The 27,639-nt window shown below is 39.6% G+C and overlaps 2 protein-coding genes and 1 long non-coding RNA gene across 3 annotated transcripts; 1 reads left to right on the forward strand and 2 right to left on the reverse strand.

Annotated features, from left to right (window-relative positions):
- Nucleotides 1-261: 261 nt before the first annotated feature.
- Nucleotides 262-11,474, forward strand: LOC135469965 (APOBEC1 complementation factor-like). The gene is made up of 12 exons (XM_064748638.1): nt 262-666; nt 2,852-3,301; nt 3,843-4,023; nt 5,034-5,089; nt 5,460-5,549; nt 6,517-6,615; nt 7,542-7,640; nt 8,677-8,744; nt 9,751-9,850; nt 10,353-10,469; nt 10,758-10,893; nt 11,380-11,474. Exons 1-12 carry the CDS (start codon nt 262-264, stop codon nt 11,472-11,474), a joined length of 1,896 nt encoding a protein of 631 aa, XP_064604708.1.
- A 9,552-nt stretch (nt 11,475-21,026) lies between these two features.
- LOC135469696 (uncharacterized) lies at nt 21,027-22,206 on the reverse strand. The gene is made up of 3 exons (XR_010444354.1): nt 22,134-22,206; nt 21,662-21,735; nt 21,027-21,194 (listed from the first exon to the last, which is right to left on the reverse strand). It is a non-coding gene; the product is annotated as an uncharacterized LOC135469696 (long non-coding RNA).
- A 2,675-nt stretch (nt 22,207-24,881) lies between these two features.
- Nucleotides 24,882-25,847, reverse strand: LOC135469966 (uncharacterized). Its single transcript, XM_064748639.1, has one exon. It carries the CDS (start codon nt 25,845-25,847, stop codon nt 24,882-24,884), a length of 966 nt encoding a protein of 321 aa, XP_064604709.1.
- Nucleotides 25,848-27,639: the final 1,792 nt, after the last annotated feature.

Consider the following 27,639-nt stretch of genomic DNA (forward strand, 5'->3'; position numbering starts at 1 on the left):
ATCTGCTCTGCTGTGTTTGCCTTATTTGCGCATGGCTGGGAGTGACGTCACACCTGTGACGTGTCAGGTGTGTGTCAGGTAGTGGTGGTGGTGGTGGGTTTTTTCCACGACGGGGTGTGTATACTAGAGTGGAGTGTAGTATAATAGAGTATAGTATAGGGGCAGTGGTGGTAGTGGGAGTGAAAAAAAGAGGCAAAACGTCGGCTTGTAAAGTTGAGTGGGACAGCTCGAAAAGAGCTCTTTGTCGCCCAAAACGAACCAATGGGTGAGCGGGATTTGCCCCCAAAACGGACCAATGGACGGCCCCCAAAACGGACCTATCCGCGCGCGAGAATGGTTGGAGATGGAGATGGAAAGCATGCAGGTGAAGGGAAGAAGAAGAAGCCGTTTACCTGCATGATGTGCGCCAGGGACTTCAGTCGGTGGGACGACTGGCTGCGTCACCAGCAGACGCACCACCACCCCTCACCACCATGCACACCACCAACCCCAGAAAAAAGGGTTCACCTGCCCAACCTGCGGGCGGGCGTTTTCCCGACGGGAGCATTTGGTGCGCTGCCAGCGGGAGCGTGGAAAAAAACAACGAGCGTGTGTGCGATTGCCTGTGGTAAAACTTTTTACCGATTGTGGGACTGGCGTGTCCATCAACGTGGGGAACAGGGCCAGGTAAGTGCTTTTTTTATTTTTTATTTTATTATTATGAACACTTTTTTAACACCAACACAACATTACAGGAATGAACAAATTATCTTTGGAAGTTTAAACATGGTCGTGGTATGGACATCCCTGCCTTGCTTACTATTCATTTATTGATTTGATTGGGCAATGGTGGTGTACGTCACACTCAAGAAATGTTTACTTATACAAAGGCGACCAACATTTTGGTGGGAGGAATTTGTGCATAGCCCAGAGGACACCCACAACCATGGGCAGGTTGCTGGCAGACCTTCCCATGTACGGCACGAAAGGAAGCCAGCATGAACTGGACTCACAGCGACCCCAGTGTGGAGAGGTTCCTGGGTCACATGTCATATACATGTAGTAGATTAACATATAGATTATAGTTCTAAAAACTTGTTTTCTTAACTCAGAAACTGGATAATTTGTACCAGGAATTATCAAAGAGTTCAAGTGAGTTCAATCTGGGATTAAGATAGACTGCCTTAATCCGAGACTTAATAAACACCCAAACAAGTACACTTTTATATGTGCTCTATGGGTGAAACAAACGTTATCAGAAGTCCAGAAATCAGTATTTCTTTAGCTCTGTTTTCAGTAATGGTTTTCATTTCCCATGTATATGTATTTGTTCACGTGTGGATGCAGTGGGCCTCTGCGGACGCTTTACTCTATCAGTATAATATGGAATACGGGAGGTAACTGCTCCGTCTGTTGTTGATGTACTTCCGGTCGTATCATGAACGTCTGCTGTTCGGTACTGTTGCCATCTTGCAGAAGCCGCTTTCATCGCTACAACAACACCAGTCAGAAAAGCAGAAATTGTAAGTGCATCTCCTGAAGAGTAAGCCCAAACGCGGCGTCTTCAGATAGCGTTCGGATTTGTCACTGATTCCTTACAGCCATGGTCGATCCCAGAATCAAGCCTATAGTAATCCAGGCGGGTGTGGTCACCAGGTAAGTCTGACTTTTACTCAGACGTGTCATGTAGGCCTATACTTAACAGGTTCTGTATATTAAACCAGCAGTATAATTGATCGATACAGATGATAGAAAATTAAACTGAAATTTCAAAATGAAAAAAGAAAAAAAATTAACTCTATTTGTCAAAATATACGGTCTTTATTATAACACATTATAATACAAACCTTTCTCATGCGAGCCATGTTTAGGCAGGTGTTTAGTTTCCAGGCCCTAATCTAAGTTATACGTGTATATCCATGTCTGAAAGATTGAAATGCCGGATCAATATAAATGTACCGTAGGTCATCCATGGCTGATCACATGATCTGTTGGAAGCGTTCCACAGGTGGGTCGGGGTGGTTGGCATAGCTGGCATAGCATGGAGCTGTTGGAGCTGCTCCACTCGACTTTACAATCCGACGTTTTACTCCTTGTCGCGCTCATTGGTCTGTCTTGGACGTCGCAGTGCGAAAGTTTGCCTGGAACATGATAAGCTGTTCTAGAAGACAATGCAGAAGCTAGAACCACGCGAAAACAAAATTTGTTTTTTCTATTTTTGAATATTACACAGGACAATGCCTGTTGTCAAATCGATGTCAGCGATAGTAGATTGGATTCGGGTCATTTTCAATCACCCAGATAGTTGGTATAGCCGAACACTCACTGAAGTATAAACACATGCCATATTTCGTACTATGAATGGTTCAATTTTCGATACTTGAGACTCGCAGGTGAACTGCTTTTCGCAGTGGCACAGCGAGTGCTACATAACCGTATGCCTCCAAGTTATCAGCTTATTTTTTCACCTATATGTTGCCTTACACGTTTCTGTGATCATATTCTTTGGATTTGGTGTCTTTTCTATGTACATTGGAATAAAACAATAATTGTTGGACATCGTAGATGGCGCTGTAGGGCTCTTCTCACATTTCGTACTATGAACGGTTCAATTTTCGATACTTGAGACTCACGGGTGAACTGCTTTCGCAGTGGCACAGCGAGTGCTACATAACCGTGTCCCTCCAAGTTATCAGCTTATTTTTTTACCTATATGTTGCCTTACACGTTTCTGTGGTCATATTCTCTGGATTTGATGCCTTTTCTATGTAAATTTGAATAAAACAGTAATTATTGGACATCATAGATGGCGCTGTAGGGCTCTTCTAAGTCCACGCACGTGCGTGGCAAAGTCCAGTTTGCCTACTTCTAGTTCGTCAGCAGTGAGACCAGCAGGGTGCAGCAGGGTGTAGGTATGGCGTCCGCGGAGGAGGCTTTGCCACGTCGTGTGACCCGGGAGCCAAACGAAACCTTGCTGAAACTTACGGCGAGAACAGGATACACCATACGGCAAGAAAAATGGCAAAGAAAGTACGGCGGTCCACCTCCCGACTGGGAAAGCCGGGCTCCTTTAAAGGGTTGTGAAATTTTCGTCGGAGGTATTCCAAAAGACTGTTACGAAGACGAGCTCGTTCCAGTATTTGAGAAGATAGGAAAGATTTACGAACTGAAACTCGTAATGAACCGTCGCTCTGGATCTGGACCCCATAGAGGATATGGATTCGTTAAATACACTAACAAAGAACACGCGAATCAAGCGGTAAAGGAGCTTCACAACTACGAAATTCGTAAAGGCCAGCTCTTGTGTGTTCGCAACTCTTCTGTAAGTCATGTAATTTCCACTATAGAAACTTTTTTGGTTGTCTCTTCGTTGCAAATTAAAACACATTTAATTGCCAATGTAGACGGCACCAGACGTCGGAAATATCGGTTGGTTAGTTGTAAAATTCACGAGTAGGTACCACAGTCCAAACAAATTTGACCTTTATGTAAGCCGTTATTTGAAAAGTTATAATTGAACTAAAATTTTTTGTATCAGAGGGGCATTTTGTGTGGGTGGATATGTGTAAAATGTCGCGTAACTTCTTGCAATTTCTTATCGTCTGCTCTTTCATTTTCCGTCACGAGAAGGTGGTGTGCGCGCGTGCAGCATTTGTTGCATTTTCTGTCATGAGAGGGTGGTGTGCGCGCGCGCGCGCAACATTTCTTGCAACAAGTGATTTCTTTTGTATGGGAGGCTGTGGTGATAATTAATATAGTCACTTATGGCTGAAAAGCACTGATGCGTCGTCATCTTTTACATTAATATTGTGCATATTTGTATGACTGGAATAATATTTATGTTGTGCATATTTGTATTACAGAAGGTGGTTTTGCACGTGGGGAACCTTATGTCGACAACTACAGAAGACAAAATTAGAAAGCTGTGCAGTCAAGTTGTGGGAAGAGATAACGCTGTGGAAAGAGTAAAGAAGATAAGAGATTATGCATTCATTCGTTTTAGCGACAAAGATGCTGCTATCAAGGCCATGGCTAAACTTAATGGTGAGAAAAATTATTTATTTTGGAGTTGTGTTGATTGGTTTTGGATAAATACAAATGCATTAACGGAAGTATATTTTTTCTATCGGTAGGCGAATGTAGTTTTTGTGTGCATTTATAGAGTGTGATATATTTCCATTCGGATAGTTCTGTTTCTGATAAGTAAAAGTTCATTTTCGTTTGTCAGTCGCGTGTGGCACATTAGTATGTTTTAACTAGTTTTTCCACTTGATTGATGTTTACAGAAAATTACATGATAGAATATCCACCAACATCTAAGGGAGAATATTTGGAAAACATGCTAACTCAAGTAATTAAGATGAAACAGTGAATAACTGACGCATCGCTTGCCTATAGGATGTTTGATACTCCAACTACGTACAGGAAATGGCTCACATTTATGGGACAGACTTACATATATTTACAGAAGAGCACATACAGTATAAATTCACACTTCAAAACATAAGGTGTGGGCATTCTCTAGAATATTTGTTTGGATAAATTTCTGTATAAATTGGCTTTTATGGTAGCTTATTATTAACTTAATATCACCCCTCATTCAACATGGATGGGAAGGTCTGCCAGCAACCTGTGAATGGTTGTGGGTTTCCACCAGGCTCTGCCTGGTTTACTCATGCTATAATGCTGATCACCGTCGTATAAGTGAAATATTCTTGAGTACAGCGTAAAAACGGGCCAATCAATAAATCATTCAGCATGAAAAGAAGCTGTTGAACATTAAATGATCAAATGTTTAAAAGAGGGAAGTTGTTTCAACAGTTACATGTAATAGGCTGAATATTGAACCCAAGATCCCGGGACCATTTTGCCGGGAATTTTTTGAGAAAATAAGAAGTTTTCTTTGGGAGAAACTCTAGGTAGACTGTATCTGGAACACTTTTTTAACTGATGTGTAGCATTTGTACTACGTCCTCATTCTTTCAAGAAATAAAATTAAAGGAAGATCAAGGTGAGAAGGCGTTATATAATAAGTCATGTATATTTCTCTCTAGGAATGAATGTTGAAGGTGCTTACATTGAGGTTGCATGGGCAAAAGGAAGAGAGCGGGTAAGAAATCATTTGGTCAATGTTGCTGCCACATCGTGAAAATCGTCTCAAATGTGTAATTCAGGACAGCCCAGCGATCATCCTCTTCCATAGGTTAAGTTTGTTTGCAACATAGTATGTGGAGTAAACTGTGTTAAGTTGGAAGAGTTCAAATGTTTTCAAATTGAGAGTTTGTGGAAGGTATTTGGTCGGAAACCGGGACCTGTCCACATTTTTCCCCCATCAGCTTTCTTTCACCATTGTAAACTCATCTGTCGTGTATGTGTGAAGTAAGCTTTGCATATAAAAACCAAATTATTTATATATATTTATATCAGGTAAATAATTGAATTTTACTACTGATGAAAATTCTTTATGGCGGGTTAATCAGGACCGACACTTGGGTGAGGTTGATAGAGCATACAACAGAGGCTCAGAAGCGTTGAAATCTTGGAAGCAGAAAGAAGTATCACCTGTCAGGGTAAGAGTTCCTCATGTGGTAGGATAACATTATTTGTTGTGTCAACCATTGAAGGTATATTCCCCTTCACAATGAAGAGAAACTAACTATTAGGGAGACAATCCACTCAGAACTACACATGTAATTATACTCACCTGGGCCACGAGTGGAAGGGTAAGGGGTTCTCATATGTCAGCATAAGAGTTTCTGGTATGTAAGCATAGGGGTTTCAGATCCGGTATGCAAGGGTAGGGAATGCCACTGATGGCTTATGATGTTGAAATTTTCCAGTGTGTAGAAATATTGAAGGCCTTGGACTGCCACTTGGGTGAGGTTGATAGAGCATACAACAGAGGCCAGGAAGCGTTGGAATCTTGGAAGCAGAAAGAAGTATCATATGTTAAGGTAAGAGTTCCTCGTGTGGTAGGCTAGGGGGTTCTGTTATGTCAAGGTAAGAGTTCCTCGTATGTTAAGGTAGGGGGTTCTCATATATCTGGGTAGGAGGTTCTCATATGTCAGGGTAAGAGTTCCTCATATGTCGGGGTAGTGGGCTCTGTTATGTCAGGGTAAGAGTTCCTCGCATGTTAGGGTAGTGGGCTCTGTTACGTCAGGGTAAGAGTTCCTCATATGTTAAGGTAGGGGGTTCTCATATATCTGGGTAGGAGGTTCTCATATATCTGTAGGGGGTTCTCATATATCTGGGTAGGAGGTTCTCATATGTCAGGGTAAGAGTTCCTCATATGTCGGGGTAGTGGGCTCTGTTATGTCAGGGTAAGAGTTCCTCGCATGTTAGGGTAGTGGGCTCTGTTACGTCAGGGTAAGAGTTCCTCATATGTTAAGGTAGGGGGTTCTCATATATCTGGGTAGGAGGTTCTCATATGTCAGGTGTGTGTGAAGTAAGCTTTGCATATAAAAACCAAATTATTTATATATATTTATATCAGGTAAATAATTGAATTTTACTACTGATGAAAATTCTTTATTGCAGGCTAATCAGGACTGCCACTTGGGTGAGGTTGATAGAGCATACAACAGAGGTCAGGAAGCATTGGAATCTTGGAAGCAGAAAGAAGTATCATATGTCAGGGTAAGAGTTCCTCATGTGGTAGGATAGGTGTGAAGTAAGCTTTGCATATAAAAACCAAATTATTTATATATATTTATATCAGGTAAATAATTGAATTTTACTACTGATGAAAATTCTTTATTGCAGGCTAATCAGGACTGCCACTTGGGTGAGGTTGATAGAGCATACAACAGAGGCCCGGAAGCGTTGGAATCTTGGGAGCAGAAAGAAGTATCATATGTCAGGGTAAGAGTTCCTCATGTGGTAGGATAACATTATTTGTTGTGTCAACCATTGAAGGTATATTCCCCTTCACAATGAAGAGAAACTAACTATTAGGGAGACAATCCACTCAGAACTACACAAGTAATTATACTCACCTGGGCCACGAGTGGAAGGGTAAGGGGTTCTCATATGTCAGCATAAGAGTTTCTGGTATGTAAGCATAGGGGTTTCAGATCCGGTATGCAAGGGTAGGGAATGCCACTGATGGCTTATGATGTTGAAATTTTCCAGTGTGTAGAAATATTGAAGGCCTCATATGTGTAGTATAATGCCTTAGCCTTTCAGGTCGTTGATTAAAAAATGATTAGAACTACATGCTAAAAATCTTTAATAATAACTTTTTTTTAATCAGTGTATAATACTATATTCAAGAATTGTCACATTATTCCACCACGATCAGGTTTATGGATGGAGGAAATTGGAGTAAGACCTGGATTTGTACATGAATTTATAGGTCAAGTACCTACAGTGGAAGCAAGTCAGCTGTTCAACCCTTTGAGCGAATCTGCTTTCATGCATGCTTTGGTTGTATGACAAGTGTACTTGATACTGTGACAAATTTTTCAGGGCTATGGCTATGATTTTGATCCTAGTTAAATTATTTATATATATTTATATCAGGTAAATAATTGAATTTTGATGATGAAAATTCTTTATGGCAGGTTAATCAGGACTGTCACTTGGGTGAGGTTGATAGAGCATACAACAGAGGCCAGGAAGCGTTGGGATCTTGGAAGCAGAAAGAAGTATCATCTGTCAGGGTAAGAGTTCCTCATGTGGTAGGATAGGGGGTTCTGTTATGTCAGGGTAAGAGTTCCTCATATGTCAGGGTAGTGGGCTCTGTTATGTCAGGGTAAGAGTTCCTCGTATGTTAGGGTTGTGGGCTCTGTTACGTCAGGGTAAGAGTTCCTCATATGTTAAGGTAGGGGGTTCTCATATATCTGGGTAGGAGGTTCTCATATGTCAGGTATGTGTGAAGTAAGCTTTGCATATAAAAACCAAGTTATTTATATATATTTATATCAGGTAAATAATTGAATTTTACTACTGACGAAAATTCTTTATTGCAGGCTTATCAGGACTGCCACTTGGGTGAGGTTGATAGAGCATACAACAGAGGCCAGGAAGCGTTGGAATCTTGGAAGCAGAAAGAAGGATCATATGTCAGGGTAAGAGTTCCTCATGTGGTAGGATAGGGGGTTCTGTTATGTCAGGGTTAGAGTTCCTCGTATGTTAAGGTAGGGGGTTCTCATATATCTGTAGGGAGTTCTCATATATCTGGGTAGGAGGTTCTCATATGTCAGGGTAAGAGTTCCTCATATGTCAGGGTAGTGGGATCTGTTATGCCCGGGTAAGAGTTCCTCGTATGTTAGGGTAGTGGGCTCTGTTACGTCAGGGTAAGAGTCATGTGTCAGGGTAAGAGTTCCTCATATGTCAGGGTAGTGGGCTCTGTTATGTTAGGGTAAGAGTTCCTCGTATGTTAAGGTAGGGGGTTCTCATATATCTGTAGGGAGTTCTCATATATCTGGGTAGGAGGTTCTCATATGTCAGGGTAAGAGTTCCTCATATGTCAGGGTAGTGGGATCTGTTATGTCCGGGTAAGAGTTCCTCGTATGTTAGGGTAGTGGGCTCTGTTACGTCAGGGTAAGAGTCATGTGTCAGGGTAAGAGTTCCTCATATGTCAGGGTAGTGGGCTCTGTTATGTTAGGGTAAGAGTTCCTCGTATGTTAAGGTAGGGGGGTTATGCATGCTTTGGTTGTATGACAAGTGTACTTGATACTGTGACAAATTTTTCAGGGCTATGGCTATGATCCTAGTTACTCGCCTCCATTGTATTACAACCCGATGTCTCCACCACCCGCAAGGTAAGAACTATTTTGGCCTGAAATCCACAACTCTGTTCACCCGATATAAGAATACAGATGAGAATCCAGCACAGCAGATGATCTGACAGTCAGAATAGAGTTGTATTCTTGGAATTTTTATAAAAATCAGTTAGCTTAGAACAATATTTGCGGAATTAAGAGCATAGGTTGTCATATTCCACCGTGTGTGTCCAGTTTGTCTGTTTAATATCAGGGTTCTCAGAAGTATCAGATGCTCTGTCATTTGTGTGCTTCAGACCAGGAACAGGATATTTGTCTTTGGTTTTAAATCATTTCAGTTGTGATCATCTAAGATGAAATTTTACCTTATGATTTGTCTGTAATAACTGTAACTGTAAATAAGCATATGTAAGTGGTTTTTACAAAGTACAGTATTGTAGCTCTCCTGCTGATATGCTAATGGATACAGAGTACAGAGTGAGAACTAGAAAAATGACATGGGTAAGTCTACTTTGGCAACTGAAATCCAAAATGAGGTAATGACGGATTTCAGTTGGAAGGTGCTTCACACGGAGCAGAAATATTTGCAAGACTGTGCAAGGCATAGCTTTATTGAAAACAGGCGATTTTATTGAATGGTAGGGGCTTGCTTTTTGCCAAGAATTAATGTGAACTTCGTACCACCTGTGACCTATATTCTTTAATTGTCACTCTGTAGCTTTCCATTCAACAGCATACATGTAGGAAAGGTACACTACCATATTTAGTGGTTTTGCCATTGTGGTTGATAGAGTCATTTGACGTGAAAGAAGTTGCATTTATGTGTTATCCATGCAATGTCCTCAAAAAAACGTATTATGAGCTTCTTACATGTAAGTATACAAAGAAGCATTAAGTTTCATCAACCAAACCTGAATAGCTCAATATATTTGATTTTATGTGAACATCTCAGGAGGAAAAGCAGGAAGAAGAAACTTTAAGAAGGCTCAGTCACATAATTTTTACCATGAAATAGCTTGAATATTTGTGCTTTTTGTACTGTTAGCAGGGCGTTGGCAGGGCGAGGTCCCATGGGCATCAGAAGCCCTGTGCGAGGCCGAGGGATGATGCTGAGGGGGTGTGGCTTTAGGAAACATCCAGCGGAGGTGTGTATCGTTGTCAATGCAGAAGGTTTCCGGTCCCATATCCCATTAAAAAGTTGCGCATTGCAACTTATTCTGAAGCATGCTTAAAGGATTACGCAGTCTTAAAATCTATAATCTGCCTACGCCGTACTAAAAGACATGAACCGATTGTGCAATTAACCAGAAGGTGAGTTAGTTCAGTTTCGTTGAAGATGGGTGTTTGTTTAAACTTTGAAGTAACAGGGAACATACTTAGAAACTAATTCTTATCTAATATTTCCTATACATGTAATGAGTTTTGAATTAAATTTCGTTAATCAGGTGTGTTAATAGCTAAAAAATTGGCTGTTTTGTTATCATTGAAAGTTGTCATAATGCAAGGCTCTGTGTTGAACCTTTGACCATGATTTTGTTTTGTGGAAGAATTTTTTGTTTTACTAATTACCTTTAATTTATAGCCCGATTGCCCTAGTGAGGCTTCAGTAAATCAAGAATGTCATGCATGTAACGATGTTCACTATAGGTGCTCGATGACCTTTGTCAGAAGAATGGATGGGGAAGTCCTGTATACCAGCTTCATTCTCTCATGGGAAGGGGTGGAAGTGGTGCCCAACAGCTCTTAGAGCTCTTTTTGTACAAGGTACTACCATAGGTTTCAACAAAATGTTGATAAGAAACTTGTTTGAAGAGATAAGAATCAAGTTCTTTTGCTGGAATGTAACTTTTTTTTTATTATTTATTTATACAATTAATCATGTCCATGTGTACCTGAAAGAATAAGAAGTAAATTATCTTATAAAAATAATTGATCTGAAGTAAATCGAAAAAAGAATGTCGTGGTTGGGGTTTATACATGTATAAGTATATGTAGAAGTTGATGTTAGGCATTTACATTGTTAATCTATGGTAAAGTACATTTGTCTTTCAGATCACCATACCAGCTCTCGGTACTCAGTTTCCAAATCGTAACCCATTTACCCCAAATAAACTGTGTCCTACTGTTGAGGGGGCAAAGGTTTTTGCAGCAGAGTACACTTTGATGCAGTTAGGTGTGCCTCTTGAAGGTAAAGTTAGTGTCCAGATAAAAAAGGAAAGACAAACAAATGCTTCACCGCCCAAGCTCTACCCTTTTTCACTTATGATACCTCATTGAAAAAGTGGCCATTGTATGCTTTGATGTCTTCTTTCTTTCCTGAACCAGCTTTGCTTCTTGATTTAAGAAAGTAAGAGCTATCTCATGTTACATGTTTGTAACAGTATATGAAAAGTATAAAAAAAACTTCTTTACTGGATCATATGTAATAAGACATGCTGCAAAAAACTTAATTGCTGGAAATTACTATTCGTAGCTGAGCTGTTTGCCGTTATGTAAGCACTTGTGACATGCATCAGGTATTCTGTGTGTTAGCAACTCGTTTGAGGAATGAATGGTTAAATACTCACATACATACACGCATGCGGTTACCCAAGTATATTTTGAATGAATATTAGCCAGGAAAGTAACTATTTGCATAACTAGAATTGTCAGAGTTTATTGTTTTGTGCTGCAGCCCTAGAGTGCATTAGCCCACCATGTCCTTACACCCAGCCGAGCTATGCCAACCACCCCGACCCACCTGTGGAACGCTTCCAACAGATCCTGTGAAAAGCCATGGATGACCTTTTATCATTTATTTTCAATATCATTTTTATCATTTACACGTATGGGCTTTGTTAGGTTCCCCCATAGCAAGTACTGCAAGTTTATGTTTCGGTATATCCTTTTGTATTTCAGATTTTTGATAGAAAAGAATAAAACATTGAAAAAAGAATTTTTTTTAATATAACCTGGTAGTTGTTTTCTCCTTCATGGTCATTTGGTTGTCTTGTGTATATGTGTGTTAAGATTAGTGGATAAAGAATAATTGAATTTAACCGTTTAAGAAATGGCTGTTACATATCTTGCTTAAATATGTGGATGTTGGTGAAAATATAGATGCTGAAAATATGTGTGAAATACCATCACATTGATCTCCTCCAAGTTTCTTATAAGCTTCGAGATTTTCTGATCCAAGTTTTTTTCTCTTTTTTTTTCCCCTATACTCTACTGTGCTCTATTCCACTACACCGCCTATATATAGTATAGAGTAGAGTAGAGTATAGTATAGTAGAGTCTCCAGTGTACGTGCATGTTTGGGTGTGGTGTCGATCCATCCATCCCTACCACAACCAGCAGGTAGACAGACAGGCAGATCACCCAAAAAAAACCCCACCGACAGGGTCTACGGTTCATAACACCGACCCTCTGCCTGCAGCAGTGAGCCTTCCTGGGCGAACAGTGTTGCAAAGACACGCTGAGCGATCCTACCCACCAGTCAGCCTGCAGTCAGGCCAACACTGTTGTCAGCTGTGCTTTGTTTTGACACGTGGTTTTTGTTTGGACACGTGGTTTTTGATCGGCTGCGCCTTGTATACATTGTATACATTGTCGCCAGCCAGCCGGTGCGTCAATACATAACGCTAGTATACACACATACGCCCCGCGGCGTGGAAAAAACCCACCAAACTCCCCATCGAAGGGGTGACGTCACACCCTTTGGGCTGGGTTCATTTTTTCCCCGTCTCCCCACGGAAAGGTCCGTTTTGCGGGCCCCCCATTGGGCAGTTTGGGGGCAAATCCGGCTCACCCATTGGCCCGTTTTTGCGCCCGGGAGCTCTTTTCGAGCTGTCCCACTCGACTTTACAAGCCGACGTTTTGCTCTTTTTTTTCTCTCTTTTTGCCCTATACTGTTATACGGTTATACTATATCACACTCGTCTATACACACATACACCCCCGCGGCGTGGAAAAAACCCACAATCTGAGGGGTGACGTCACACCTACCAGCCCTTCGGGCTGGCATGGTGTGACGTCACCACCACATCACCCACAAAAAACAAATCCTCAAACCACAAAAAATGAATCCTCAATGCGACACCTAAGTCACATTCTATACTACTAAGGATGTATCATAACTCGTGCGGACGAGATAACTAGTATATACCATTAAGATCCTTTAAAAAAAACAACAGGTCTTTGGTAAAACGCTAAACAGTTAAGCAAACGGTGAATTAAGTTTGGCCTATGTAACTCGCCATACTCTGAAGAAAACTAGACCAGCATAGTTATATATGCACTGTATAGTTCCTTTAAAGGTCGTACCTGCTATGATTGTGTAAAGTTAGGATTCGCCTGGTCCGTCACACACTACATCCTGCAAGCCCTGAATCATTCGTCTGGATGCCGTCAAGATCATTGACATTACATACCGGTATTATGACACAGTGTCCTATACTGTGTTTGAACCATATTACTGTTCTTACATACATAATACCGCTAAAGGTAGGGCGATGCGCTCGATACGATTATATAGGCTATGCAGTATAAGAACCACGTAAGGCGGTGCGAGTGCGTTCATCGTTCATTGTGTCTATACATTTTCACCTTTGCATGCAAGCTTACACATTAAAAACAGTGCTTCGATTTTAATAAACACATATCCGTTACAGTATGGAAAACGCGTCCTGGCGTTTCTTCATAGAAAAACAAGTCACGTTTACATGTTTATCCACATTTTACACTTAATATAAACAAATAATATTAATATCCACAACATTAATGTGCCAACATTTCACATGAATACTATAATAACCACATCTGTTTAGATAATAAACATAGGGTTTTTATGAATAAACACAAGGGCGCGTTTCTAAACTGTAACAAAAATGTGCTTTAAAGCGAAACACCTATTTTTAGTGTGTAGTTGGTTGTATTTTTGTGTTTCCTGAAATGAATGTACCCTAATACTAGTTCGAACACTGTGAATTAGTACATAAAATTGTTGTTTCTCGCAATGATTTAATAAGCCACTGTTGTGAGATTTGCTTAAAGACCTGTACTGTCACTGACCGTTCCACTTCAGTTATATATATGAGTTCTGAAAACGCCGAAATTATAACTTAATGGTAGCCGACCTGGCTCTTAAGCTATGGATATGGGATATGCCTTGCTTGACGACCTACCTGCCTCATGAAGGTCACAACTGGACGTCCACATTGCACGTAAAGAAAATATGCATATATGCTTTTTCCAATTCATCATGTTAATCTCCATAAGCTTGTTTTCGAGACAAATGGTTCACTTCATATCCTACACTATACACCTTCCTCGTGCATGCGTAGTCTCGATTACAGCATTGTTGTCTGTAGGCTACACGTATGTATTTGGTGATAAACGTGGGTCAGCGATTGTTCTGAAATGACACTACCTGCAGGCGGCGAACGTTTTTATGCTCGTTATATTCGATCTAAATGAATGTATTTATGGAATCTAAATGAGTGTGTGATAGACAATTGGCAGACTTTTTCAGTTGGCCGCAGTAATAAAAATGTAGCCTAACAATGCGGTTTTCTTTAATTTTACACAAGTTTACCGAAGCTGTCCTCAATGAGAATGGTTAGGGTTTAACGCCACATTGGCAATACTTCAGCCATATCGTTTCCAAAATGGGTAATTTGGAACTGTACGAAGTATACAAGATGTTCTCTAGGATCTTGTTTCTTTGGCTACAAATTTCCGCCATAAGGTTTGCTAAGTACAAGCCGAAAGGCTGTGGTTTTCTTCTCAAACCTGATCGCCGCCATAATGAGTGGGAAATTCCACAGTATATAGCGTTAAACACAAATCTATTAAACTAAATCAAATTCAACAGCATGGCATATCAACTAACAATCTAGATTGAGATTTGCAAAGTGAATGTCGTCAAAAAGTCATAATACACTCGTGTGTCTTTGAATACACAAAAAGTAAAGAGAAACCATCTCTTTTGTGTGATCAGTTTTTAATTTTATAAAACATACATCGCAGGGTGATAAAAATGTGGTAATAAACTGATGTATTATTTATTATAGTAATCAAACTGGATTGAATATCAGGTTCATGGTGGCAGAGTTTCTAGGGGTCAACACCAGAGGGAGTCACATAAGGGGTATTAAGGTCAAGGCCGGGAATCACCTGTACAAAGTCGTCAGAAACTGGCATGACCAATAACCAATCGTATGAATAAAATAAAGTTTTATTCCTTTTGTAGTACCTAAACTGACTCTAAAAGTTGAGTGAATTAGAAATTGAAATTTAGACAAAAGTCACAAACTTGTATAGCTGACAGTTGTTCAGCAGGAAGGGTTAACAAGGGAAGTGTCTGGACGAAAAAACTCACATTTGGATGTTAATATATGATATTCCCTGCTGAAGAACTGGTGAATTGTCAAACCTTCTTAGTACCATATATAAGAATTGTACCCTCATCTCTGAGGGCAAACCCATTAAAAGTTGTATGGTAGATCTCATACGTCACCTCCTGTACCAAACCTTTAACTGGCCCCAGACGCTGGACATGTACGTTTATGCCCTCGTCTGGGACCAGGACCACAGCAAATCTCTTCCTCCCACTCCCCCCCCCCCCCCCCCCCACTCCCCCACGTTTATGCCCTCGTCTGGGACCAGGACCACAGCAAATCTCACTCCCCCCCCCCTTCCATAGCAGACCCCTAGAAACTTGGGAGTACCACATTCGTTTGCCGCGAAAGTCCATTTGAGAGCTTTTGCTGAAACATTCATCATTTTAAAGTACGTCTCCAGTACGCATTGGATAGCAGCGAAAGTCCTGGCTACTGGACCGAGCAATATCTCCCCATATCTTGCTTGGCCCTTTGGTGCAGCCTGCAAGTAGAGAAAGAAAACAGTAGTGCATTATATGATGAGTAATAAAATACAATCAAAAAAATCCGTGGTGTGAGATTAATTCTGTATTTTACCGCAATGTGCCGATTGGTTGATTTATTTCTTAAACAATAGTGCGTAAGGCAGAGGCGAAATGACACGCATATTTATGGGCTATATGTTTCAAATCAAATCAACAGATTCTAAACAAAACACACGGATTATGGCATGCTAAGGTTATCGTAAATCTAAATCTTTATTGCTTTCATTAAACGTTTACAACAAATACAATCTTTAAACACATGGATTAGATATTTATATTCATCAAAATATTCGTTGTGATTGTTAAATAAATATTAACAAATAAACAAAACTCTTTATTATGTGTGAATGAAATGCGTTAGATGGCACAGGTTTGCTGACATACATATTTTATAGAAACTTACGTGTTTTGTGTGTATTCCTCCATCAAAGAGTTGAAATGTGTGATGCTTGTCAACACGACAAACTGTGGGATTCCCTGAGAAAAGATATAGTATTCCTAATGAAGGCTGTACATATATGTTGATATTTTAGATATCATCCTCTTCCAATAAAGCCGTTTTCTTAATGCAAATGTACGATTATAGGGTTATTTGGATCTACAGTAATCCAAGGTCGGAATTGAACCCCAACCGATCACGGACGACTTGAAATTAACACAATCATCATCGGACAGACCAGGGAAAATTTTGCCACAAAAGACTTATTTATTTTTTTGGTTAAAACTTTTCCACTGAATGAAATACGCCTAACTGTTCGATTTCTATGACAGCCTTTGTGGATTATATTCTCAGTATAAAGCGTATGGCCTCACTCTCCAAGTCTGAGGATCTTATGTTAATTATTTGTAGCGGTTTCGTATATGTATGTACTTACCTAGGTGAATGGTCCGTTTCTGGATATCCCTTTTCGGTTTCTGGATAACCGTTGGCCGTCCCCGTCTGGACAGCTTCCCTACTGAACAGTTATAATCGTCATGTGAGGATTTAAAACTTAACATAGAACGGTAAATGTTTGTCAAAATGAATGTAAAATGAACTTTTCTTTCTTGGTATAATTCTACATTTAAAAAAAAAACATTTTTATGTCTTCTTTCATTACAGACATCTTAAAATCTCGGCAGCGGAAAATTAGAACAATAATTCTGATGAAGTGATTCATCAATTATTTAGCGCACATGTACATTACTTACTGGTCGTTTTTTTCCGCTTCGACGCTATTCTCGTCAGAAGATACAAAGCCGGAACCATGTTTATCGCTTCGATATAACCTGTATATATGTAATAGGAAAACAGATATACAGGAAGTAACAATGAGCTTTTTCTTTTGCGGTACTGGTATTTTGAGAGAAGAGAATGAAATATTGGACATAAAATTTTAGCGCAAAGAGGGAATGTGTAGGACGGTTACTGACAAAAAAAGGAAGTACTAATTTAAGATTATTGCAATCCAACTGATACTCTATGCTTTGAAAACCTGCATGCTTGGCTTTATAGAAAGGCTATGTTAATCATTTGAGACCAAAACTATATGCTTGTGTAAATGTAGCACAATCATCTTTGTGCTTTGCAGGGCTTTGACATAACGAGAACAGATCACTAGAAAATATCGAGTTCAAGTTTAGCGAATGGAAGAGTACAGATATGTATTACCAAAAACTAAGCTGAGAAGAACGAAACAGATCTCAAGTCCAGTTCATCTTATTGCAATACAGGGGAAAAGAAGCGGTAAATGTTTACATTTAAACAAGCAGCCCAGTTCCTAAATATATTCATCAAAACTATAAATTTCTAAAAGCCGCATGCTGTGGAAGAACAATTTCAATCAAATTTGGACATCTAGCTTCAAGTAAATAGTTTTGTAAAGAAGATTAAAGTTTTGGACTTTAGTATCTATGTAAAATAGGCCTCTGTAGTATGTTACAAAAAGCTAAATCTGCCAGACAACATGCTGTTTAACATTTTATTGCCATAATGGCCATTAAAACAGCCATAGAAAGGTAAAGCAACTTACTCTTCCCTCAGACCATCCAAGGACATGACTGCGACCCATTTGACGCAAAAAGCAAAGCACATCAAGACCTTCATCTTTCGAGAACAAGAGAGTTAATAGAAATGGTTTCCATGAGCCCGTGTCCTTGTCAACGACTGTGACATCATCAGCTGACATAACAATTCCGGTAGGATTCCACAAGCCTTGCGTATCACCATCCCCGGCCTTCTGTCGGCGATAGCAATTGTGACGTCATGACGTCAGAGACAGGCTAAACATTTGTAAATAATGGATGGATCCTAGTTGTGAGATCGGTTAGCCATTTTTAGATCTTAGCTTCCACGTTAACCGCTCTGAATCGCTACATTCACTAACCTGGAACTCGGTTCTCTCTCCGAAGTGTCAACGCTACACGCCAGGAAAAGAAGTGTAATTCTGAGTTGATATCACCTCATTATGTGGGAATAATAAAGGCCATGAAATCGAAAATAGCACAAATGTAACCGACGCACCCACTCGGACCGCCATTTTAAAATCACGTGACTCGGTTGCTAGGGTGGACTCGGCTGCTCTTCCCAAAATTAAGACCATATTTTTTCATAACATAATTTATTATAGATCATTTCTGTTCAATATTAACACACAAATTAAATTTAAGACTCCCAACAGTTTGTCAATCGCCTTTTAGATGGTGTACGTTTCATCGCTTTCAATCAGATCATTCCCAGAGTTCATCTTTTTCAAGACGATGCCGAATGCGGCCGACTCAAATTGAAAATGGCGGTTAGCGAAGTTTGGCATTACGCCGATGTAACAAATACATTTGTTTTATTTGTGACGTTATGATCTTATTATTCACGAATAACTAGGTTATAGGAAGTAAAAATTAATGAAGGATTACAGGAAACATGTTTTTGAAGCGTACAAGTTTAATATATTCTGGACAGCACACGTGGATGAACCGAGTTCAAGGTCAGTAAATGGAAAAGTGCAGGTCTGTATTTCTGAAAGCTAAGCTGGAAAGAATGAAACAGATCTCAGATCAAAATGGATCCAGAACGTCCAATGTCCCACCACCCCATTACGAGAGGTTGCTACTTTTGATTCCATTCCCATTCTGACCCCATGATGTCACAAACAATTGGACATTTGTAACCAATCCGGTTGACCTACTTGCAACAGTATTGAATATGATTGGTCAGATGTGTGTTCTTGATTGACAGTTGGGAAATAGCAGTACGGTGCGAGAGATTGTAACCGTTTGTAACCGGTGTGAGGGATGTCTATGACTGCCTTACTCGATGTCACGTCTGCTTGACTCATCGTCACATAAGGAATATTCTCACGTCTCCTCAGGAAAATTTTACGGAAACTGCCGCAGATTTTCTTTTTGAGGACTCTTCACTTACACAAGTTAAATAGTGTTATTTGTCGTAAATCTTCTTGAATCCTGTTGTTGGCTCTGTTTCCTAGGGTATCCATCATATGATTTTAATATTTCCGCGTGGATTCTCTTAGGACTGAAGTAGCACTTTAGCGCTATATTTAGTACAGTTTCTGCCGAACGTGCATTCCGGTTTCGACATTCACAAAACTAACCGACGGTATTGTAAACATGAAAACCTGTTTTGTATGGTCTTAAATATCAGTCAGTTTAAATAAATCTCTGCTCAGGGACTTTCTAAACCAAACCACATCTGTTTAGATAGTAAACATAGGTTTTTATGAATAATCACAAGGGCACCTTTCGAAACTGTAACAGAAATGTGCTTTAAAGCGAAACACTTATTTTTAGTGTGTAGCTGGTTGTATTTTTGTGTTTCCTGAAAATGAATATACCTTAATACAAGTTCAAAAACTGTGAAGTAGTACGTAAGATTGTTGTTTCTCGCAATGATTTAATAAGCCACTATTGTGGGATTTGCCTGTACTGTCACTGACCGTTCCACTTCAGTTATGTATATGAGTTCTAAAAACGCCGAAATTATAACCTAATGGTAGCCGGCCTGGCTCTTAAGCTATGGATATGGGATATACCTTGTTTGACTACCTACCTGCCTCATGAAGGTCACAGCTGGACGTTCACATTGTACATAAAGAAAATATGCATATATGCTTTTTCCAATTCATCATGTTAATCTCCATATAAGCTTGTTTTCGAGACGAATGGTTCACGGCATATCCTACACTATACAGCTTCCTCGTGCATTGTTGTCAGTATGCTACACGTATGTATTTGGTGATAAACGTGGATCAGCGATTGTTCTGAAATGACGCTACCTGCAGGCGGCCACATTGCAGCAATAAAAATGCAGCCTAACAATGGGATTTTCTTTTACACAATTTTACACAAGTTTACCGAAGTTGTCCTCAATGAGAATGGTTAGGGTTTAACGCCACATTGGCAATACTTCAGCCATATCGTTTCCAAAATAGGTAAATTGGAACTATAGGAATTATACAAGATCTACTCTAGGATCTTGCTTCTTTGGCTACAGATTTGTGCCATAAGGTTTGCTAAGTACAAACCGAACGGCTGTGGTTTTTTACAAGTACTTCAGTTTTCTTCTCTCACAAACCTGATCGCCGCCATAATGAGTGGGAAATTCCGCAGTATATAGCGTTAAACACAAATCTATTAAACTAAATCAAATTCAACAGCATGGCATATCAACTAACAATCTAGATTGAGATTGGCAAAGTGAATGTCGTCAAAAAATCATAATACACTCGTGTGTCTTTGAATACACAAAAAGTAAAGAGAAACCATCTCTGTTGTGTGATCAGTTTTTAATTATATAAAACATACATCGCAGGGTGATAAAATGTGGTAATAAACTGATGTATTATTTATTATAGTAATCAAACTGGATTGAATATCAGGTTCATGGTGGCAGAGTTTCTAGGGGTCAACACCAGAGGGAGTCACATAAGGGGTATTACGGTCAAGGCCGGGAATCACCTGTACAAAGTCGTCAGAAACTGGCATGACCAATAACCAATCGTATGAATAAAATAAAGTTTTATTCCTTTTGTAGTACCTAAACTGACTCTAAAAGTTGAGTGAATTAGAAATTGAAATTTAGACAAAAGTCACAAACTTGTATAGCTGAGAGTTGTTCAGCAGGGAGGGTTAACAAGGGAAGTGTCTGGACGAAAAAACTCACATTTGGATGTTAATATATGATCTTCCCTACTGAAGAACTGGTGAATTATCAAACCTTCTTAGTACCATATATAAGAATTGTACCCTCATCTCTGAGGGCAAACCCATTAAAAGTTGTATGGTAGATCTCATACGTCACCTCCTGTACCAAACCTTTAACTGGCCCCAGACGCTGGACATGTACGTTTATGCCCTCGTCTGGGACCAGGACCACAGCAAATCTCTCCCCCCACCCCCCTTCCATAGCAGACCCCTAGAAACTTGGGAGTACCACATTCGTTTGCCGCGAAAGTCCATTTGAGAGCTTTTGCTGAAACATTCATCATTTTAAAGTACGTCTCCAGTACGCATTGGATAGCAGCGAAAGTCCTGGCTACTGGACCGAGCAATATCTCCCCATATCTTGCTTGGCCCTTTGGTGCAGCCTGCAAGTAGAGAAAGAAAACAGTAGTGCATTATATGATGAGTAATAAAATACAATCAAAAAAATCCGTGGTGTGAGATTAATTCTGTATTTTACCGCAATGCGCTGATTGGTTGATTTATTTCTTAAACAATAGTGCGTAAGGCAGAGGCGAAATGACAAGCATATTTATGGGCTATATGTTTCTAAACATTCTAAACAAAACACACGGATTATGGCATGCTAAGGTTATCGTAAATAACTAAATCTTTATTGCTTTCATTAAACGTTTACAACAAATACAATCTTTAAACACATGGATTAGATATTTATATTCATCAAAATATTCGTTGTGATTGTTGTAAACGTAAACGTTGTAAATATTAACAAATAAACAAAACTCTTTATTATGTGTGAATAAAATGCGTTAGATGGCACAGGTTTACTGACATACATAATACAAAGTGTACATATTTTACAGCAACTTACGTGTTTTATGTGTATTCCTCCATCAAAGAGTTGAAATGTGTGATGGGTGTCAACACGACAAACTGTGGGATTCCCTGAGAAAAGATACAGTATTCCTAATGAAGGCTGTACATATATGTTGATATTTTAGATATCATCCTCTTCCAATAAAGCCGTTTTCTTAATGCAAATGTACGATTATAGGGTTATTTGGATCTACAGTAATCCAAGGTCGGAATTGAACCCCAACCGATCACGGACGACTTGAAATTAACACAATCATCATCGGACAGACCAGGGAAAATTTTGCCACAAAAGACTCATTTATTTTTTTGGTTAAAACTTTTCCACTGAATGAAATACGCCTAACTGTTCGATTTCTATGACAGCCTTTGCGGATTATATTCTCAGTATAAAGCGTATGGCCTCACTCTCCAAGCCTGAGGATTTTATGTTAATTATTTGTAGCGGTTTCGTATATGTATGTACTTACCTAGGTGAATGGTCCGTTTCTGGATATCCCTTTTCGGTTTCTGGATAACCGTTGGCCGTCTCCGTCTGGACAGCTTCCCTACTGAACAGTTATAATCGTCATGTGAGGATTTAAAACTTAACATAGAACGGTAAATGTTTGTCAAAATGAATGTAAAATGAACTTTTCTTTCTTGATATAATTCTACATTTTAAAAAACATTTTTATGTCTTCTTTCATTACAGACATCTTAAAATCTGGCAGCGGAAAATTAGAACAATAATTCTGATGAGGTGATGCATCAATTATTTAGCGCACATGTACATTACTTACTGGTTGTTTTTTCCGCTTCGACGCTATTCTCGTCAGAAGATACAAAGCCGGAACCATGTTTATCGCTTCGATATAACCTGTATATATGTAATAGGAAAACAGATATACAGGAAGTAACAATGAGTTTTTTCTTTTGCGCCATAGGTACTGGTATTTTGAGAGAAGAGAATGAAATATTGGACATAAAATTTTAGCGCAAAGAGGGAATGTGCAGGACGGTTACTGACAAAAAAAAAGAAAGAAAAAAGGAAGTACTAATTTAAGATTATCGCAATCCAACTGATACTCTATGCTTTGAAAACCTGCATGCTTGGCTTTATAGAAAGCCTATGTTAATCATTTGAGACCAAAACCATATGCTTGTGTAAATGTAGCACAATCATCTTTGTGCTTAGCAGGGCTTTGACATAACGAGGATAGATCACTAGAAAATATCGAGTTCAAGTTTAGCGAATGGAAGAGTACAGATATGTATTACCAAAAACTAAGCTGAGAAGAACGAAACAGATCTCAAGTCCAGTTCATCCTATTGCAATACAGGGGAAAAGAAGCGGTAAATGTTTACATTTAAACAAGCCGCCCAGTTCCTAAATATATTCATCAAAACTATAAATTTCTAAAAGCTGCATGCTGCGGAAGAACAATTTCAATCAAATTTGGACATCTAGCTTCAAGTAAATAGTTTTGTAAAGAAGATTAAAGTTTTGGACTTTAGTATCTATGTGAAACAGGCCTCTGTAGTATGTTACAAAAAGCTAAATCTGCCAGACAACATGCTGTTTAACATTTTATTGCCATAATGGCCATTAAAACAGCCATAGAAAGGTAAAGCAACTTACTCTTCCCTCAGACCATCCAAGGACACGACTGTGACCCATTTGACGCAAAAAGCAAAGCACATCAAGACCTTCATCTTTCGAGAACAAGAGAGTTAATAGAAATGGTTTCCATGAGCCCGTGTCCTTGTCAACGACTGTGACATCATCAGCTGACATAACAATTCCGGTAGGATTCCACAAGCCTTGCGTATCACCATCCCCGGCCTTCTGTCGCGATTGCAATTGTGACGTCATGACGTCAGAGACAGACTAAACATTTCGCGACCTGAGAATAACAGGGTTCTAACTAACATTGAGGTCATTTCGATGAAATGACTTGTAAAGTACAAGTGCTCACCGTCCACTGAGTCATAAATGAACGATTTAAGTATGAGCCTATATTGTTTCATTGTAGTGTGTACTTTTTCACGCCCGATGATCTCCGGGTTTTCTGTAAAACTTAGGAAGTTAGCAATTCAAATGCTACAAATAGAACCTTGTTACTTTAAAAGCCAAAGTACCACTAAAAGTTACAAGGTTCTATCTGATGTCACGAAATTTTTAAAAAAGCAGTAACTGAACAACATTTTACGAAACAAATCGGCTTTACTTGTAATTATTGAGAACATTCACTGTGTGATAGTGTCATTAAGAAACAGACTCCCAGAACAAACAAAATACATGCAAATGGCAATTGCGTAACCACGCAAGTTCACCAGTTCAGTATTAAAGTTCCATATTACATATCAGATACGGAATGTTGCTCTGTAATATTCTCTGTCTACCAGGGGCATGAATTTCATCATTTCCTTGAGATCAGATTCTTTGGCTTGGGGGATTTTATGAAACTGCCCACTATCCAGAGCTTTTGGCCGCAGATTATCAAAACTCATTACCCGGTTTTGCCTTCCCCTGCTTAAATGATTTAGATCCCCAACTTCAAATCTTTCAGATTGCTCGGAGGTTTTGTACTGGACCTGAAATGGTGTTTCACACGACAGCTTCAATGAGGTTACTTTCGAGAAAGGGATCTTAGTGTAGGAAAGAGATTTGGCACAAGTTTGGTTGTCCTTAAAGTGGTCACCCCTCATCTGAATGACAGTGTATGGACATTTTCTCCTAGCCTTTAGCATGATTCGAATAGCTGACACTGGTGAGTAAAATTCAGCTACAGACATCGCCTTTTCCAAGACACTATGGATGTTGTCAATCTCTTGCACTGCAGAATGCCGGGTGTGCAATATTTCATGGTCACTGTTTCAATATCTGGATGTCTGTTGAGAAACTCTGCAACAGCAAACGCAATCACACTGTTTCTGTTCTGCGGCACACAGCTTTCACTCCATGTGGTGATGTGTTTGACCATCCCTTTGTGGTTAACAACGACTCTTTCAAGTATTTGAATCAGCGCACTCGCTATGTCATTGGCAGAACGCCCACTTACTGTCTCACACCAAACAGCACAGTAACCAGTTTTAGAAATGGAATCATATCCTGTTAAGTTGTACATGTTTAACTTTCTCCTGTAGAAGAACGAGCTTATTTCAGCCTTTGGGCATGTGATCACATTTTGCAGGTCAAAGGAAACAACGAGCTTATCTTTGTTGTTGCGATCAGTTCACCTTTCTTCACGCATGGCTTCCTTTTCGTTCACATGGGATTGGTGAGATTGCTGTAGCGTGTCAGTTAAGAGGTTGTTGTTTTTGGCAGTGTCATATATCTCACATTTGTCGCATCTGTCAGACTTAGGCTTATGGAAATCAAGAGCTGGAATCATTGAATTGAAAGTATGACGATAGAAAGAGAGCTTTACAGCAGCCGTTTTGTCTACATTACACTTTTCCACATAGAGGTCGTACATTTTTGTTACATTCAAGTTCGATTCCAAGTAGCGTTTTTCTGTTTTTGCACGACAATAGTGCGACTCAACAGCCGGAAAAGACAGGATATGATTTTTTACTCCCTGAACAACCTCTTCATGTGTGACTTTCTTGGCATGCTTGCCTCTTCCGTCTGCTTTTGGTGTACCAGTTTTGTCTTTTTTCTCATGGACATTGTATATGACCTTTTGACTAATACATAATGTGCCCAGATAGTATGGCTTGCAAACACGCATTTTCTTCTCGGAAAGGAAGAAGAAATATCTAATTGATTTCTTCCTCCGGGAGGGGCCCTTTCCAGTGGGCCTGTCTGTCTTACCGTAACTTGTAGTTGTAGCAATGAAATCATATTTACGGTTTTGATTCAACTGGTAATAAGCATCATGAATCTGAACCCTGTCTTCCTGGCTAATGTTTTCCATGCATTTAAACCTGCAAGACGTATGACAGTTTTTCAAATTCTTTATTTCTCTCCCTGTTACCATCTTTTTCCTAACAGAAAGGTAGGGTTTCCCTTCCTGGCATAGCCTCTTCCGTACATTAGCTTTCCATTGACTTGGATCTCGTGCTCGTTTACGAGACCGTCCCTTTTTAAGATGTTCACCCAGGGACGCAGATTCATCAGTGGAGGAGTCATCGTCCACGCAGGAGTCTGCAACATCTGGATCTTTCTGAGAGTCGTCAGCAATCGTAGAGGCCTCCATCGGATCTGGACGAGCAATATCTTAATCTGTGGTATTGTTACTGGAACATCCTTCCCCAAGAGATTCTGTTGTTGCAGAGGAAGGGTCTCCATCAAAGGTTATAACAGGGTCAACCGTCACGTATTCAGCAGAATCACTGTAACAAAAAAAAACCAAAAAAAACATTTTTTACGGAAATCGATTGCTTCAGCTTGGAAATAATTATATACATATTTCAATATATATTTACATTTTTAACACAGTTCATGTTTATTTTTAATTTAATTTTTTATAATTTTTGCATCGTAAAATTGGTATTTTTTATTTACATGACTTTCATGCATTATATACACATCAACTAAGCAGGAAGCTCTTGAAACTTACATTAAGTAATATATCACGAGAGATTAAGTTACTTTACATGTGCAAATCCACCCCAAAACACTTCCTTACCTGTCCTGCATACTACTTGTGTCTGTGTCACCATGTTCTTCGTCACTGGGACGATCAAGTTGGGCTAAAAGACGAGCCAAATCCATGCGTTCAGCCATTCTGCTAGATGGAGGTTCACCTACTGTGAATGTAACCTGGAATCTGGTTGGTTGTCGATTCAGGAAGATAAGACACCCACTCTTACTGGACAAAGGCGACAGATAGAACCATGTTATTCTGACCAGAGTGTCCAATCGTGAATTAGAACTCTGTAATTGTGTTGTAGACAGCATTACTATTAGGTTTCAGGTCATCAAGTTCTTTCAGTAGTTAGAACTTTGTTACACAAACAACACCCACCATAAAACTCATTTTTCACAAAAATGTCAGTTAGAACCCTGTTATTCTCAGGTCGCGATTTGTAAATAATGGATGGATCCTAGTTGTGAGATCGGTTAGCCATTTTTAGATCTTAGCTTCCACGTTAACCGCTCTGAATCGCTACATTCACTAACCTGGAACTCGGTTCTCTCTCCGAAGTGTCAACGCTATACGCCAGGAAAAGAAGTGTAATTCTGAGTTGATATCACCTCATTATGTGAGAATAATAAAGGCCATGAAATCGAAAACAGCACAAATGTAACCGACGCACCCACTCGGACCGCCATTTTAAAATCACGTGACTCGGTTGCTAGGGTGGACTCGGCTGCTCTTCCCAAAATTAAGACCATATTTTTTCATAACATAATTTATTATAGATCATTTCTGTTCAATATTAACACACAAATTAAATTTAAGACTCCCAACAGTTTGTCAATCGCCTTTTAGATGGTGTACGTTTCATCGCTTTCAATCAGATCATTCCCAGAGTTCATCTTTTTCAAGACGATGCCGAATGCGGCCGACTCAAATTGAAAATGGCGGTTAGCGAAGTTTGGCATTACGCCGATGTAACAAATACATTTGTTTTATTTGTGACGTTATGATCTTATTATTCACGAATAACTAGGTTATAGGAAGTAAAAATTAATGAAGGATTACAGGAAACATGTTTTTGAAGCGTACAAGTTTAATATATTCTGGACAGCACACGTGGATGAACCGAGTTCAAGGTCAGTAAATGGAAAAGTGCAGGTCTGTATTTCTGAAAGCTAAGCTGGAAAGAATGAAACAGATCTCAGATCAAAATGGATCCAGAACGTCCAATGTCCCACCACCCCATTACGAGAGGTTGCTACTTTTGATTCCATTCCCATTCTGACCCCATGATGTCACAAACAATTGGACATTTGTAACCAATCCGGTTGACCTACTTGCAACAGTATTGAATATGATTGGTCAGATGTGTGTTCTTGATTGACAGTTGGGAAATAGCAGTACG

The sequence above is a fragment of the Liolophura sinensis genome, chromosome 7 (genome assembly GCF_032854445.1).
Source record: "Liolophura sinensis isolate JHLJ2023 chromosome 7, CUHK_Ljap_v2, whole genome shotgun sequence".
Classification (NCBI taxonomy): Eukaryota; Metazoa; Mollusca; class Polyplacophora; order Chitonida; family Chitonidae; genus Liolophura; species Liolophura sinensis.